This window comes from Monodon monoceros, unplaced genomic scaffold, assembly GCF_005190385.1.
Source record: "Monodon monoceros isolate NGI ecotype Baffin Bay Population unplaced genomic scaffold, NGI_Narwhal_1 Super_Scaffold_1, whole genome shotgun sequence".
Lineage (NCBI taxonomy): Eukaryota > Metazoa > Chordata > Mammalia > Artiodactyla > Monodontidae > Monodon > Monodon monoceros.
This window is the reverse complement of record NW_021703765.1, coordinates 16,531,007-16,547,428: the sequence shown is the minus strand read 5'-3', so window position 1 is coordinate 16,547,428 and position 16,422 is coordinate 16,531,007. Positions and strand designations below refer to the sequence as shown.

Sequence of the window (16,422 nt, the reverse complement as noted above, 5' to 3'; positions counted from 1 at the left end):
AACGGGTTGCCCTGATGTAGATACGAAATTCCGCTCTGGAAGCAGGCTGTCCGTTTTAAAATAGCAAAGAGCGGGGTCTTGATTTCCTACCTTACAGAACACGCCTAGACTGATACTCTCTCATCACCTGCTACTAATTATGCCTCCCAGAAAAGTCCCCCATCTCTGTCCTCCTGCAAAGAACCTCCTCGTCTGTCACATTTCCCTAATGGGGTCACAGCTTTCCTTACTGTCCAGGAACTGACTACCTGTCCTGCAGCTAGCTCATCAGACTCGGCCCTCCTCCAGCCTCAGGCATCCCTCCTTGTCCTTACCTGCTCTCCTGCCCTTCAATATCCTAATTCCCCTTTGCTCATTTTTCTGCTCACTTCCCAGCCCCTACTTTTGGTCAGGGCTTACCTTTGCTTTTAATCTGGCTCCAAAGAGTTGAGGTCACTTGGAAAAACTGTTCCCTGATATCCTAAGATGCACCCTCCCGGGATACAGTTGGTCTTGCCAACTATAAATCCATACCCTCTACCTCTGTAGTCTGATCCTTTTCTCAGCCACTTTGACCCTAACACTTAGTACCCTGCCAGTAACTTACTTCTTACCACCTGTGTTCCTTTAAAAACCAGGCAGGCCTAGATTCTTCCATCATCTGCCCCAGTCTAAGATAAAACACCCAACTTAAAAGTATTTTAGAAGATTGTACTTCCAAAGATTTTACTAAAGCATTTATTTTTTAAACAAAAATATACATTAATCTCAGATTTACAGAATATAGAAATAATTTATCCAAAGCAATTTGCATTTTAAAATTGTTAATATTGCACCCAACCATGTAAGTCTTTGACACATTTGCATTGTCGACCTTTCCCACAATTTGCAAAACGGGAGAGAAATCTGAAACTGACAGAATTACACAAAAAAACTTACAATTTTTAAATTTACAAGATAAAGAAAAGTTGTAAACTTCCGGAAATTTACTTCCGTAGACTAAAGAGCTATATTCTTTTCATATCTAGACAATGAATATATACATGCTGTGATTTCCTCATAAGGAATTCAAAGGAACAGATATTGTGAACATTCACAACCTAATGGTAAAGAACAGAATTATTGAAGACACTTTTCTGTCTTCACTGGAAACTAGTGTGTGAAACACAGAGTGAGAAAAGCCCCTGGATAAATAACTTTTACCTCTTTGAGGATAGTTTCCATAATTGCCTAAAGTTATGTTCAGTTTTAAAATGATACACTGTTAGTCTTAGAAATATGGCTACCAACAGCCTTTTCTCTCAAGACATAAGACAAGTAGAAAAGAGTGAGGTCTCTGTTCAAGTCCCTTATAAAATACTTTACATATAGGCAGGCACAAAAGTTTGCTTTTCAAAAGAAAGCTTTGCAAAATATTCTGCAATTTATCACTGATACCCTCAGTTTTTAAAAGCTTTTTTTTAAAAAGCCCATAAATATTTAAGTATCTGTTTTTAATGACAGTAGAAAATAAATGCACTTGGTACTACAGGAAGTGTCTTACTATTATATATTATTTCAGAGTAAACGTACGTAATGTGCTCTTTTAACCTGGTAGTAAACCGAAACAGATCAAAACCTTGTACTTATGAAATGTGAAGTAATTTTTGTTGATTGAGCTGAATTAGTAAACCAATATGAGACCATGAAACCAAGCAGCCCCATTATCAACTCTGAAAAAGTCATCAGACCACTTAGCTTCTAGGGGATGAACATTCATGAATCTTTCGTCACTACCATTGTAAATAAAAGATCTTTGTTAGTAAGGTGGACTCCAGGAAAAAAGGAGCGTCTGAGAAATTTGTGCTGAAGATCCCAGACAGGAAAATCTAATTGTAATTTTACAGTACAATACCATTTGAACTGAAATAAGACGTTTTCTAATTCTCTTGTCCTAGATTGAGATGGGGTTAAAAACGTTCACTTTGAATCAAAACAAAACATCAACACGACTTTTCAAAAGGTCTCCTTGGCTTTGCTATTGCAGTAGTCCAACCCAAGTATTGTAGCTTGTTAAAAAGGTTATTGCCTTCAACATCCTTGTGACAAATTTTTTTTTTTTTCAAAAAGTCGAGTCTCTCATAAAAAAAGAAGACATTTTACTTTGTGTGATTGTTTTGCTACAGGTCACCTGAAGCAAATGCCTCAGCTCTCCACGGTTCGCCTGTATTCTGCCGTCCCATCGGCGATGACTGCATCCAGGGGATAGCGCTTCTTGCGGATGCTGCGCCCCGAAGAGATGAGGTCGGCATAGCCACGCTGGTGGGAGAAAGCGTAGGCCGAGCGCCGTGCAGACACGCCCCGGCGGAACACATTCTGCCGCCGCTTCCACTGCTCTTCGGCTTTTAACCGCTTTCGGTGCTTCTGAATCTACGAAAGCAGGAGAGATGGGGTAAGGTTAAAAAGAACTGGCTGCACACCTGCCTCATTTGGGGGTGGGCATAACCATACTCGCTTTAAAGTGGAGGAAATGGAGGGAGGCAGGTTACATGATGTTTCCAAGCTCTCAGAGCTAGAAAATGGGGTGCCAGGATTCCCACCCCTAAACTAGTGCGCTCTTTCCATTTCATAGAGGTACAGGTTTAGAAAAGACTGTTGGCCTCCTTCCGGGTTGCTACTGCACACCCTTGTCAGTGGAGGAGGGAAAGCTGGAGGATAGTGAAGGCTACCTACCTAGCAGCTGTTCTCTCCTCCTCCTCCTTTCTGATGGAAATGAGTTTACTCAGGTACCATCCTCCTGCTTACAGCCACATTCCTCCATGTGGACGCCACCCCCAGGGGTAGGACTGATCGACTTGACTTGCCCTCTACTAGTCCAGGAATGGGCATGTGATCTAATTCCGGCTAATGAGGCCTGAGAAAAGTGTGCTGGGCCCTTCCATAAAAAGTTCCCAGGCAAAACAAAAAAACGTTGCCAGCCTCCTAAGGGAAAGCAACAGCATAATCAGTCTTTCATCTTCCCCTGGATATTGACATGTCAGGACGCAGTGCCGGGAACTCCTGTAGCCATCTTTCAGCAGAGGGGGGAGATGGAAAAAACCCCAGTTCTTTTTTGATAACATTAAGTTGCCCATCAGCTGAGCCTGAAACCTAATTACGATGTGAGTGGAGGTGATACATCATCATTGAACCATTTTGAGCCATATCTCCCTGTTACTTGTAGCTCAAAGGATCCTGCTACAAGATTTTTCATTTTCCCTTAAATGAAGAAAAACCCCAACCTGTATGCAGGGCAAAATATTAATAGTATAATTGCTAAATTGAGAGGATAGATATATGGGGGTTCATTATACTATTTTCCTTTTGATATTTCGTAATTTTTGTAATAAAAAAAAGAGTAGTCCTAAAAAATTTTCAGACCAAACTTCCCAAGAGCTTAGAATTTTGCAGGAAAGCTGCTTTGGAGAAATGCTTTGATTTCTGTGAGAGGCACTCAGAGTTAGGAGAAGACTTTTTTTTTCTATACCTTATCACTTTCTGATGGCCAGATGGTCATTGACAAGAATCGTGTGGCAACAACAGGCAGCAAGCACACAGCAACAGTCAAGATGATGGTCAACCAAATATATGGCTGTCTCAGAGCATTTGAAGCTGTGCCTGGAAAAAGCACAGAGAATGAATCACAATGGTTTTCATCCCAAGGGGGGCATAGCTAATATTCCACAGTCCACAAGTGGATTCTCTGTGGTGAGCTTTTACAACCAGATTGCCCTCCCAAAAACATCCCACCACTGCTCAAGGAATGAACATTTTAAAACCAGACTAAGCAAAGCAGAATTAGGCACGTAAATTCTTTGGAACAAGGCAAGTGTATATAAGTGAACATATAAATAGCGAAAAAAGAAAGTACATTTGTTGACATTGCATTAATTAAAAATGGAAAAGAAGGCAATTTATACTTGTGGATTTTTTCAGGAACTTAAAAAAGCACTTCCAACTTATAGTTTTGGTTTGAAACGCCATGTATTAACAATGGGCACTGCCATTTGTGGGATAAGCCTTATGCTGGGTGTTTTAGGTCATGCCACTTAATCATTTCTGAGAGAGGAGTATTGCCCTCTATCACATGAAGAAACTGAGTTTGTGGAGAGTAAAAAAATTTGCCCAAGGTAACAACTAGCTATGGCAACTCCTGAATTAAAACCCATGTCCATCTGACTAGAGCTAGGCTTTTACCACTGAATTAGGCTACTAGTTTTTATGTCAGAGGAAGTAACAATTCAATTCTGTAATATAACCAGGTGACCATATACTACTCAATTTTAAAACTAGAACCAAGTTTCTCACAATATTTTCTGTACTTACACTGTGAGTTTATAAAAATAATAGCATAAATGTGTATGGGTTTAAAACACATTCCCTATGAGAATATTCTAAGTAAGTGGGTACTAAAACTTTAAAACACAGAGTCAGTAAGCAAGAACACAGTCATAAAATAAATGAGCTCAATCCCAATAAGAAAAGGGTTACCATAGCAATTGTCTTTTATAACCCAACAACTGATCATTAAAACAAACAAAGAAAAACCTAATCTTTTACAGGGAAATGAGTTTATGGGGAATTTTTTTCCACTGTGAATCCAAACTACTCTATCCATAATAAGATGTTCATAAATTCTAATTCACGCTATTTATAATATTTTTGATATTTCATTCTAGCATTTGTCAGTTTGTCATATATTTTATATAGCTGTAAACTGTTTTGTTTTCCATAAGTTTACTTATTGCTCTGTATATGTATTTCCGATGATGCAGTCCACTTTTAAGTTCTAGAATTCCATCATCTGGGATTCATAGTTTGTTTAGCTAATTTGATATTCTTAGGGAGGGTTATTTCCAATTTTTAAAAGACAATTAGAAATGTTGTAGTGATACAGTCTTTGTACAGATTATCTTTCCAAAATTTGGTGTGTTTCATGTTAGGGTATTTTCCCCATGTGGAAATACTGGATCAAAATGTACACAAAAATTCATTACATATTTCTAGGTAGTGCTTTAGAAAGATTAAACTATAGTGCTACCAGCAATACATGTATTCCCAGTTTCCCAATAACCTACTAATATTAGGTTTTATGGAAGAAAAAAAAGCACAATTATAGCTTAGTTATTTTAATTTGCTTTCCTCCCATCACGTTACCACCCTTCCAACCCACCACCCCCAATTCTAGTCAGGACGTTAATTTTCACTAGCAGTAATTTACACTTTATGTTTTTACTTACCCTGAAGTTATGTCAGAATCTAAATTAATGACATTTTTCTATTTTATTTATTTTTGGAATTTAGAAAATACCAACCTGTAAATTGAAATGCAGATGGAAAGAGAACATGTATTCCGGCACTATGAAGGTCAAACATGATGCCAAAATAAATTGCAATGCTTCCAAAAATTGAAAAAGCATTCACAAAAGTCCAATAAGAAGTATCCAAGCCAATCTGTTGGGGAAACCAGAGAAAAACAGAGCACTCATTTGGGGAGTTAGCAAGAAATCAAGGATGTAAGGATTCTGAAAATAGAATTCAGCAATTTAAGCATGGTATGGCTTGAATACTGAACAATCAGAAGCTATCTTTGGCTCAGGCAAGAAATAGGAAATATGTTTGGTATAAGGGATGAAAATAGCATCCATTCATATTTGCAAAGCAGCAGAGCCTCAGTTGGAGGAAGAATGGGAGCCAGGCGGATGTGCACGCTGGTCTACATACAGAAATGCATACAGTACCAACAGGTACTGAAAACAGTTGACTAAAGCCACATACCTGGAAATTGACTGTTATTACAAGAGCAGAGGCAATTGTGACAGCAAAAGATTGGTAGTCTGAGGGCGCCTCTCCATCCTGTCCCACAGTTTGCAGATAAGCTCCAAGAGGTATGAAGAAGAGGACCAAAGATGTTAAAACCCCGTGCAACAAGCTTACGAAGAATCTCCTGTAGTTGAATAGTAAGTCTCTTTGTCCCACCATGTATAACCCAGGGAAGCGGAGGCTCAGTTTGTCGCTCACATCCTTAAGGGGAAAACACAATTACAGTTGAGTGCTGTGCATCGGGATCAAAGAACTCGAGATACGTCACAACCTCTATCTTGAAAGGAGTTGCAACTTGTTAAGTTCTAGGAAGGCAAAAACTAAACAAGATGATAAATCCTGAATAATTTCTTTGTGCAGAGAGCAACCTCGTTACTGTAGTCCACCATCATTCGATATTTAATTCTGAGACTGGGTAAAGTATTACTATTTTGCTACTTAAGAAAGCAGATAATGTTTAAAGAAGTGCAGGAAGCCTATTTTTACTTTCTGAGAATACATTTTTTCTAATACTTTGGGAAAGCATTTTCATATACACATCAATGAGTTAATTCCAAATTATTCTTGAAAGCAGTTTCTGTAAAAATTGCTACTAGATAGAATGCGGACTAATTTGGAAATTAAACCTGTAAGTTTGGGGAGGTATTAAAGTAATTTACTTTAAAGATGTGTAAGTTGTTATTGTAGAGACATACTGTTAGGTATCTAACAAGAAAATCTTAGTGTCCGAAATGAGGGTAATAAACTCTTTTGTCAATGAATTCAACCCAGGCACAGAAATCCTCTCTTCTTACTATAAAACAAGCATAGCAGTTACTCTTGTTGCCTGACAGCAGAAATATAATAGGGTTTACTCAGAAAGAAGTGAAAACCAAAAGAATGCATTGAAATATTTGCTTTGAAACAGTCACTCAGTCTGTCCAGAAGCGACCCTGTCAGCGCCAGGCTCCTACCTGGTCGAGCAGCCCCATGAGGAGGACGGGCAGGCTGGAGTAGATCACATTGTAGAGGGTGATGAACCAGTCTTCATACGCGGTCTGTGAGGAGATGACAGAGTCTGTGTGTCACCGACGAAGAAATGTTGCCCACCTAGTTAATACGTGCGCATCTGCCCTCAAAGCAGGGGTGTCCCCAGGGAAAGTAAACACCCCTCCCCCCGCCAGCTATGCCAGTAGCAGGCACGAGTTTGTTTTGATCGAATGGACAGAATCAAAGGGCTTTCCACAGGCAATAATCTTCCCCGTAAAATAAGTGGGGAAATAGACTCTGAAAAGTTTTTGGAAAAGGAGTCTGGTCTATTTGAAGAATGCTGGAGAACAAATCAGTGTTCATCGTCTTTTATATCCCTTTTATTAATGAATTAGATTACATACAACTGGTTCAAAAGCACGTAAGTTCCGTTCAAATATACTCTTCTCTTGCCAGTCCAGCATTTCCATTTAAACATTTTATAAACCAGAATTTGGATATAAGAAAGATGCTTTTGAAAAGGATAAGCAAGGCTGTGCACACCCCAGTCCTCAGTGGGGGATAGAGGAAATGGCTTACTTAGCACCAACAGTGATACACCATCCTGTACAGAAACAGGAAGAAGGCCCCAACCTTGCTCAAAACCCCAAGACATCCTGGTCTCCAGTTTCTACACCTGGCCTCCTCTCATGCCAGTTGTCTATAGCATAGCATCAAAGAAGTTTGGACAACCACAGGCACTGACTTAGGTTTTTTGCTAATGGTGTGTTTCTGCCATATCAACAATTTAACATTGTAGATATGCCCCCACTCCCATTTCAGCAAAATGTTAAAATTTAAAAACCAACAGTGGAGACATGATGTTAGATCTATGATCATCCCCAATTTATATAATCCCTTCAGCCCCGATGTAATTTTATACTTAAATTTGAACAATTTTTTCAAAGTTGAACAATTTGTTATCACTATTCTTAATGGCAAGGTGACTTGGGAAAAAAAAAAAAATCTATGGTGAAGGCAAAGACACATAAACAAAAGTCAACAGACCAGGAACAAATCCTACCTTTTTAAAGGCAAAATAAAACAGGTTTAAAGCACCAGAAACATTTTAGAAGATTCATAAACTTAATCTGTACCTCAACTGTTAAGAGAGAGCACCAAAACTGCAAATATGGAGGGGGAAGAAAATTTCAGACATAGTTTTATTCATGTAAGAGAAGAGCTCTACTCATTTAATAATAATGATGATGGTATATTACCTGTGCAGAGTACCCGTTGAAGAAGGAGTACCAGAAATGAACCAAAGTAAATGAAAAGTTTTTATAAAAGAAGTATCGTAGGAACTTGCACATCCGTATGTAAGACCACCTGCCGTGCACCAACAGCAGTCTCTGCAAGTATCTGAACTGTGCAAAGGAATAGTCACTTGACATGACAGCTTGCATGCCTTCTTGTCCACTTATTCCAACACCAATGTGGGCAGCTGTGGGGGTGGGGAGAAGATAACTGAATCATAAGCTTATTTTAAGGCAAAACATTGAGATGATAAAAATGTTTCCATAGCAATACAAAAAACCCCTCAAATTTATGAAACAATAAATGTGAAAACTGTTGCTCACCATCCCCCACCCCCAGCTTCTGAACTCAGAAGTACCAGTTGCTAGACATAGCACGTGCTTGGGCTTCCGTAAATATTTGTGAAAGGATCTCAAGTGGGTAATGAATTCCATTTGGATTATCTGCCCAGCTCATAAGCCATCCTTCCCACCCAAAGGGTGAGCCCCAGGCATCCATGTGTACCGTGTGTCCCTGCCTCCCTGGCCACAGCTGAGTCAGCCGGGCAGATACATAATCTATGGTAGATACTACGAATTGGCTCTCCTTCATTGTGGAACTTTTGTTCTAATTGGAGAGGTGGGAAAGCAAATAAAAACCCTACATTGCTTAGACTCCCTTGCAGTTAGGTTCTCTTTGTGAATTAAGTTCCACTTGTTTGGACCTGCTTGTGACTTGGAAGCAGAAGCAAATTGGAGCCCAGCATCCCTTCCCTTTTTGGCATTTCTGCAGCAGAATTCATATCCATTCTCCAGCTGCCTAGATGTTGATAAACAACTGCAAGGGCTTCTCAACTGGAAAGCTCTTCAGAGGAGCCTCAAAGCTAGAAGCTCCTCTGGTGAGTGACCCAGACCTGCAGACACAGCCTAGAACCTACTTCTTCAGTTCATCCAGAATTTTCATGAGCACCTGGTCCCCTCTATTAATCACTTCCTGCTTAAAGTACCTAAAGAGATCTGTTTCCCTCGGTCTCTTGGTATTTTGGAGTTAGGATTTGGGTGTGTTTGTGTTTGGAATTTTAACATGTAAATTTTTGAGTTGTGGGATGGATATACTTCTTTCTGAGGGGCAGAGAAATAAAGTAGTCTAGAGAAAGGATGAGAGAGAAGGGCAGACACTGGGTTCCTGGTGCAGCTTCAGGTCCTGGTTCTAGCATGTTCCTGAGGCCTGGCTTCTTGAGCAGCATGAGACATATTTGTAACTTTTAAAATAGGTTTCTTTTTGTCTTAAGCTAACTTGAATTGTTCTCCAATACTTGCAACCAAAAGTGTTTAAACTTAGATACTGTTAAACTTTCAAAGGCTTATGCATGGCCCACTGAGACCCCAAGACACAGTTGTTTTGAGGAGGGGAGGTTTCCAGAATGGATGAAAATGAAAGTCCCAATTTTATCCATGCTCCCAATAGTCATTAAATCACATGTTCCACTTAGAGAATTATGAGGTTTATCTAGGTCTTAAAAGTCATGGAAGTGAGATCATTTTTAGAACATGTGTTGCAGAATACAACCTATTACTACTCAGACCCTGAGAAGTGCCTGCCAGCTCAGCAGAGTCTCCAACTAAAAGAACCTCCACAACTCCTGCCCCACTTGCAGAATACAAGGTCTGGCATTAACATAGTGACTTGTCCAAAACCTAAGTTTTTAATAACACTTTGCAATTCTATAAAATAGAATAAACTGCATCTCAATCAATACTTATAACCTCTTTATACACATAAATAGTTCTTAATGACCAGTTGTGGTTGCCAAACTGTTCTTTCCTACCAAACCATGGCCTTCTTTTCTGAACAAATAACAGGGAAATGTTGAGATTCTGTCAGAGACAAGGAAGAGGAGCCACCGCCCCAGGCCCTGACATCCAGTCCAGCCTCTGCCGAGCAGACCAAGGGACAGTGTGTGAAGTGAACACTGCCACAGTTTACAGAGTGACTCACGGCAACTGAACAGATGTACTTTATCAGGCCACACTGCTTTTTGTTTGTATTTTCCTAAAACCTAAACATAGGCACCTAGGCTTCCCTGAAGTTGCCGATGTGGTTTCAGATGCCTGCCCAGTAGGCCACTTCATAATTCCCTGACAAGCTGGTCGCTTCCTTTTGCCTCTCTAATGCTGCCTGTTCATTCTCAGGATTTAGGCCAAGGAAAATAACACCCACCAGCCATCTTCAGGCCCAAGCGGGAGAGAGGGCAGTATCCGAGGGTCCTTGGATCCTTGCTAGGGGCAAACCATGGTGGACTGCAGTTCCCTCCACTTCTCCTAGACTACACCACTAACCATGAAACATGTTAGCAAATGGTCAGATTTTTTGGACACTTAAATTTCACTGTACTACTTTATAAACAACGAACAGTTTCTTTCGGTTCATTGTTCTTGATGTAGGTAAAAGAGATGACAGTTTTCACAGAGTTCAAAAAGGCACTTAATACTTGGGTTAAGCTACTGACTTCCAAGGAGACCTGAGTTTCTTTGATTTCCATCCCAAGTGGATGTCTCCTACATTATATATAAAAGTGTGTATCACATAACAGAGCTTAATAAAATTCTGAAAACAAGAAAAAACAGGTTATCTATGCCAACTTTGTGTGATCCCTTTTGCTATCAGTTGGTGAATTCAGAGGAACAAGAGTTTTCAAGTCTCAGTCACATAATCGGGAAATCTGAAACGGAGTCCCCCTTTCCCAGCATCTAGAAGTCTTCATTATAACTGAAGAAAAATAATGTTTGAGTCACTTGCCCTTTTGGCACAGTCATTTATGTTAAAAGGTACATAATGGAAAATAAACTAGAGCTGGCTACAGAGGAAAGAAATAGATCTAACTCAGAGCAAGAAATGCCATTCGCATGGCAGGATGAACAAGTGCAAAACACGGTGGAAAGGAATTAAACTGGCCGTGGCCACAGACATACACACGAAGAAGCGAGAAAACGTACATTATATAGCTGACTCCTTTTGAGGAAGATAAAGTTGGAATATTCTTAGTATATATCAAGGAGGAGAAGGAAGAGACTCTAAGGAAAGAAAGAGAAGAGTTACGAAACAGGCTGAAGTAAAAGTCTAGTTATACATATGATGCATTTAAGCTACCCGGCACCACAGGACGTGTGTATACATGCCATGGATAGTTCATCTTAAGAAAAACACTACAAAGCTAGAGGTGACATCAGAGATAATTTTCTTGTTCTCAAATGAGAAAACTGAGGCCTGAGCATGAGCCCAGGGTGACACAGCATGCTGGCATCAGGATGAGGACAAGTATTCAGGTCTCATTAGTTTGGGCATTTTCATTACAAGATACTCCTGTATAAGTAATACAGGGAGAAAAAGGACCAGGATTCAGACATATTGATGAGGGTTTGGTTCCGTATGCTTTTAATACCAGCAAAATTGTATTTCTGCAGTGACAGAACTCAATCTGTCAATTTGTGGGTACCTAGGGTCCTCCAACCAGCAAAATGACCTTGGGAGGTCAGGAGAATGTTGAGGCGATGTCAGAGCTGTGCTTCAATGTTACACTGAGCTCACACTAGGTCACCTAAGGGTGAAGTTCAACAGATTTACCAAAGGCAAGAAGAAAGCCCCAGAAAACAATGCTTAGGTGTGGGAGAATAATATTCCCAAAACAAATAACAAAGAGAGTTCAATAATTTATGGCAAGCTCAGCAGGAATTTTTGCAGAACATTAAATAGCAGGGTTCTTAATAAGCCCTGAAGAAATATGGGAGGAGAAGCAGCAGGAGAAAACACAAAACCAAATCCAAACATGTAAAAGAAGGAAACAAATAAGGATAAGTTCACCCACACAGAGCTCATCTTTGACTTGGCACTCTTTGTATAGAATAATCATGCCTGCGCTGTCCTACTGAGTGGACTGTAAGCTTCCTGAGGGCAGGGTCACAGGTGTAGTTACCACAGTTAAGTGCCTTTATTAAAGGTCTGCTTCATGAAAGCCCAAGCAATGAAGTCAGAAAAAAACTACCCCCAAAAATGTTCCTGCCATTTCCTCTCTACCGATTCAGGTGGCACTGGCCATGTGCGAGACTCACTTTTGATCATGTTGACATCATTGGCCCCGTCTCCAATGGCGAGCGTGATGGCTTTCTTGTATCTCTTCACCAGGTCCACCACCATGGCCTTCTGCTTGGGGGTGACCCGGCAGCAGATGACCGCACTGCACTCACAGGCCAGGTCGACAAAGTTCTGCTGCTGCTGCTCTTTTTTAGCTTCCAGCCTCCTCTTACTTTGTGTCCTCATTCGTCTTTCTTCTTCTGTCCTGGGGAACTTCAGTTTCAAAATCTTACTTCTCTTGGTCTTTTTCTCGAGAAGAATTTCATTCTGTGAAAATCAGAAAGGGAAAGGATTCTAACCATTTGGGGTTTAATAACAAGAGTAGCATTCCGGGCTTCCCTGGTGGCGCAGTGGTTAAGAATCCGCCTGCCAATGCAGAGGACACGGGTTCGAGCCCTGGTCCGGGAAGGTCCGACATGCCCACGGAGCAACTAAGCCTGTACACCACAACTACTGAGCCTGCGCTCTAGAGCCCATGAGCCACAACTACTGAGCCTGTGGGCCATGACTACTGAAGACTACGCACCTAGAGCCCATGCTCTGCGACAAGAGAAGCCACGGCAATAAGAAGCCTACACACGGAAACGAAGAGTAGCCCCTGCTTGCCGCTGCTAGAGAAAGCCCACACGCAGCGACAAAGACCCAATGCAGCCCAAGATAGATAGATAAATAAATTTATTTTTTAAAAAGGTACCATTCCCAAGACTTTAATCATCTGAAGGATAATTCTTGGGTTATATCATTGATGATATTGTTCTGATTATAAAATGTTTACTATAAAAATATAGAAAAATTTATACAAAGAATATTTTAAATTAATGATCAACTAGTTAGTTGATAAACTAGTAATAACCACTGCCACCAGTTTGTATCATATAATATTATATGTATCATATAAACTCTCAGACTTGGGAAATTGTACTTTATTTATAGGCTAAGAGATTTTTAGGTTGGTAATTAATATGACAAACCATCTAAAATTGGTCCAGAATGACCTGCTTCAGTTTGAGCCAAAGGGAGAGACACTAATACATACCAACCAAGAACCAGTGATAATTAAGGCACGGTTTCCACCAGATGGAAAAAAAGGTTCGTGTACTTGGGGTACAAATTTTGCATAGACTCCACTTCTGTTCCTCTGGTTTCCCATCCTTGTATGAAGAAGAGCACTGGGGGAAAATTTAAGTGTTTAAAGTACAAGACCATGAACAGGCCCTTGACTGTGAGACAATTTTGACATATAATCTTTTAAAAATTGTAAAAAACACAACATAAAATTTATCATCTTAACTGTTTGAGTATACAGTTCAGTAGTATTAAGTATATTCATATCACCAATCTCCAGAACTTTTTCATCTTTTAAAATGAAACTCTATACCTATTAAATAACAACTCCCCACTTCTCCCCTCCCCCCAGCTCCTGGTAATCACCACTCTGCTTCATATAATGGAATTGTATGTGTCTTTGTGTGATTGGCTTATTTCACTTAATACTATCTTATTTCACTGTTCTCAAGGTTTATTCATGTAGCATATGTCAGAATTTTATTCCTTTTTAAGGGTGAATAATATTCCATTGTATGGATATACCACATTTTTGTTTATCCATTCATCTGTCAGTGGACACTTAGGTTGCTTCCACTTCTTGGCTATTGTGAATAATGCCGCTGTGGACATGGGTGGACAAATATCTATTCAAGTCCCTGCTTTTAATTCTTTTGGATATATACCCAGAAGTGGGATTGCTGGATCATATGGCAGTTCTATTTTTAATTTTTTTGAGGAACCTCCACACTGTTTTCCATAGTGGCTGCACCAGTTTATATTCCCACCAACAGTGCACAGGGTTCAAATTTTTCCACATACTTGCCCAGACTTGTTACTTTCTGTGTTTTTTAAATAGTAGCCATCCGTGTGAGGTGAAACTGTGGTTTTAATTTGTATTTCTCTAATGCTAAGTGATGTTGAGCATTATTTCATGTTTATTGACCATTTGTATGTCCTCTTTGGAGAAATGTCTATTCAAGTCCTTTGCCCATTTTTTAATTAAGTGGCATATAATCTTACTAAGTCTTGATTCCTCCACCATGGAGGCACCATGTTCATGGTACTTCATTATTTGCCAAAGGCAGCTAAAGGAAGATACAGTTGAAAATGTGTTCACAAGCAACAGAAGGAGGGCAATCTTGATCTGAATTATAATACACAGGGGTGAACCCTAGTGTATTACAAACAGTGACCACTGTTGGGCAGAAAAAAAACTTATTTCCACACAAAGTTATGTCTGCTTTTGAGATATTTCAGTGCATTATATCAACAAATTATTGAAAAGACCACATACAACTCACTCATGTGACAGAAAAATGAGTCGTGGAATTTTGGAGTAAAAGGGACTCTAAATATCCAATTTCTTCATGTTACAAATAAGGAAATCAAGCCCGAGAGAGAGAACGTGATTTGCCTGCAGCGAGTTGATGGGAAAACTGCAATGAGGACTCAGGACTCCGAAATCTCAGCCAGAGTTTTCCTCGTTACACACATAGAGCCTTTATTCTTCACCTTTAAGAACAGGTTTCTCAACCTTGGCACTACTGACGTCTTGGGCCGCTTAATTCCATGTTGGCGTGTGGCTGTCTATTGTACTGTAGGGTGTTCAGCAGCATCCCTGGCCTCTACCCCCTGGAAGCCAGGAGCACCCCCGTCCTTCCCCACCGTGACAGTCAAAGATGTCTCCAGATACTGCCAAGTGTTCCCCAGAAGGCAAAGTCCCCACCTCCCCTACCCCAGTTGAAAACCACTGCACTAGAAGATTAGGTATTTATTATTCACTTTCCACATTAATTCTCATTTTCAAGTTGAAAATAAGGAGTGATCAAGACAAGTCACTAAAGGCTGGAAGAGAAAAAATATGTATATAATTCATACTAAATAGTGGTGTCTCAAGCCCACTTCCTTTTTCAGCAGACAAGCACTGAGTGCTTCCAAGGAATACAGAAAAACGGCCCCTGAAAAGGCAAACAAGGCCCCAGGTTTTCCTACAACATAAGGTCGAAACATGGTGAATTGGAGCTGCCTGTTGTTTCCTTGCTTCATTTAAACTTGAGGAAACTGTGCCAGCTGACACATTCTAGCTCCCACTTCTCTGTATCTGCTGTGTCTACTGGGTCTAGTCTTGCTTTTATAAAAATGAGACGTGACATATTCTCATACTGCAGGCCCTGTACTCACCTGATATCTTCCCCATAGCAGATAGTGGTATCTTCAGTAAGAAGTTCACAGGCAAATCCTATATTTTCAGCAGTTTCTGCAACAGAAAAAAGTTAAGTCAAATGTCGTTCCTACTGATGAATTTAATAATGGACTTCAGTAATGATATTTTTTCAATTAATGAACCAGATTCAATCACATACGTTGTTTTTCTGTAGCAATGTCTAGAAATCACATAAAAAAATCCCTTTCTCTGTAATAAAGTAAATGTAATAAGTCAAAGTCTGGTTGAGATGTTTTCAATAATAAAATGTGCTATATATCAAATACATAAACCGGTTATTTAATAAATCACTGTTGATTGAAATACTGAACACATTTATTAGTTCATGTGGTTTAATCATTCTGTTATGGGGGAGAAGGATAACCATTTCCATAAGCCCTCACATGGGGAGATTTTTTTCCCCCTCTTCCACCACCATTATTTGTTTAAGGTCAGGACTTAATCCCTAAGCTTATCAAAGTGTGTAACCCATCAACTATGTCAATCAGAGTAAGAGAAGTGATCTAGTTTCCCATGGGAGGCTTCTGAAGTAAAGAATCAATACAAACAACTTGTTGAGCTCTAAATTTAAAAATGAAAATCTTCCCTTGGGTATAAAATTTTCATTATAATTTTCAAGCAGTAAAAGGGGCAAGAAAACAAAAGTAGTTGTTCAGTATTTTGTACTGTTCTACTCTATGCCCAACAGGTGGCAAAGTGCTGGGGAGGACAGAAGGGACCAGAGTATAGCAGCCCACATCTGGTGGGAGAGAGAAGACTAAACACAATCAGGAAGACACGACAAAGAGCTCAATTTTAAGGAGTCAACTCTGCTACTGAGGGAGCTTTGGGAAGGATGCGGTCAGGATGGGCTGGAATAACAGAAGGATTTCTTAGGGAAAGAGTCTCTGTCCCAAAGAAACAGACAGTGTTTGTAGAGGATGGAAAGTTTGAGGTCACCTTGAGCAAGGGAAACA

General features: G+C 40.0%; 1 protein-coding gene and 1 long non-coding RNA gene across 4 annotated transcripts in view; one reads left to right on the top strand and one right to left on the bottom strand.

Annotated features, from left to right (window-relative positions):
• Window positions 1–5,515, top strand: part of LOC114893275 — a 47,038-nt gene extending 41,523 nt beyond the window's left edge. The window contains exons 3-4 of the long non-coding RNA XR_003792856.1: window positions 2,145–2,410; window positions 5,302–5,515. This is a non-coding gene — a long non-coding RNA (uncharacterized LOC114893275). The remainder of the gene's footprint in view (window positions 1–2,144; window positions 2,411–5,301) is intronic.
• The window catches only part of ATP8B1 (ATPase phospholipid transporting 8B1), a 111,795-nt gene continuing 97,454 nt past the window's right edge, over window positions 2,082–16,422 (bottom strand). For all 3 annotated transcript variants that reach the window (XM_029218929.1, XM_029218937.1, XM_029218946.1), the window contains 9 exons: window positions 15,424–15,499; window positions 13,232–13,364; window positions 12,174–12,462; window positions 8,049–8,272; window positions 6,774–6,857; window positions 5,776–6,021; window positions 5,313–5,451; window positions 3,485–3,615; window positions 2,082–2,388 (listed from right to left, as the gene is read on the bottom strand). In XM_029218929.1, the coding sequence (XP_029074762.1) occupies window positions 2,164–2,388; window positions 3,485–3,615; window positions 5,313–5,451; window positions 5,776–6,021; window positions 6,774–6,857; window positions 8,049–8,272; window positions 12,174–12,462; window positions 13,232–13,364; window positions 15,424–15,499 (1,547 nt within the window). In that variant the 3' untranslated portion in view covers window positions 2,082–2,163. The remainder of the gene's footprint in view (window positions 2,389–3,484; window positions 3,616–5,312; window positions 5,452–5,775; window positions 6,022–6,773; window positions 6,858–8,048; window positions 8,273–12,173; window positions 12,463–13,231; window positions 13,365–15,423; window positions 15,500–16,422) is intronic.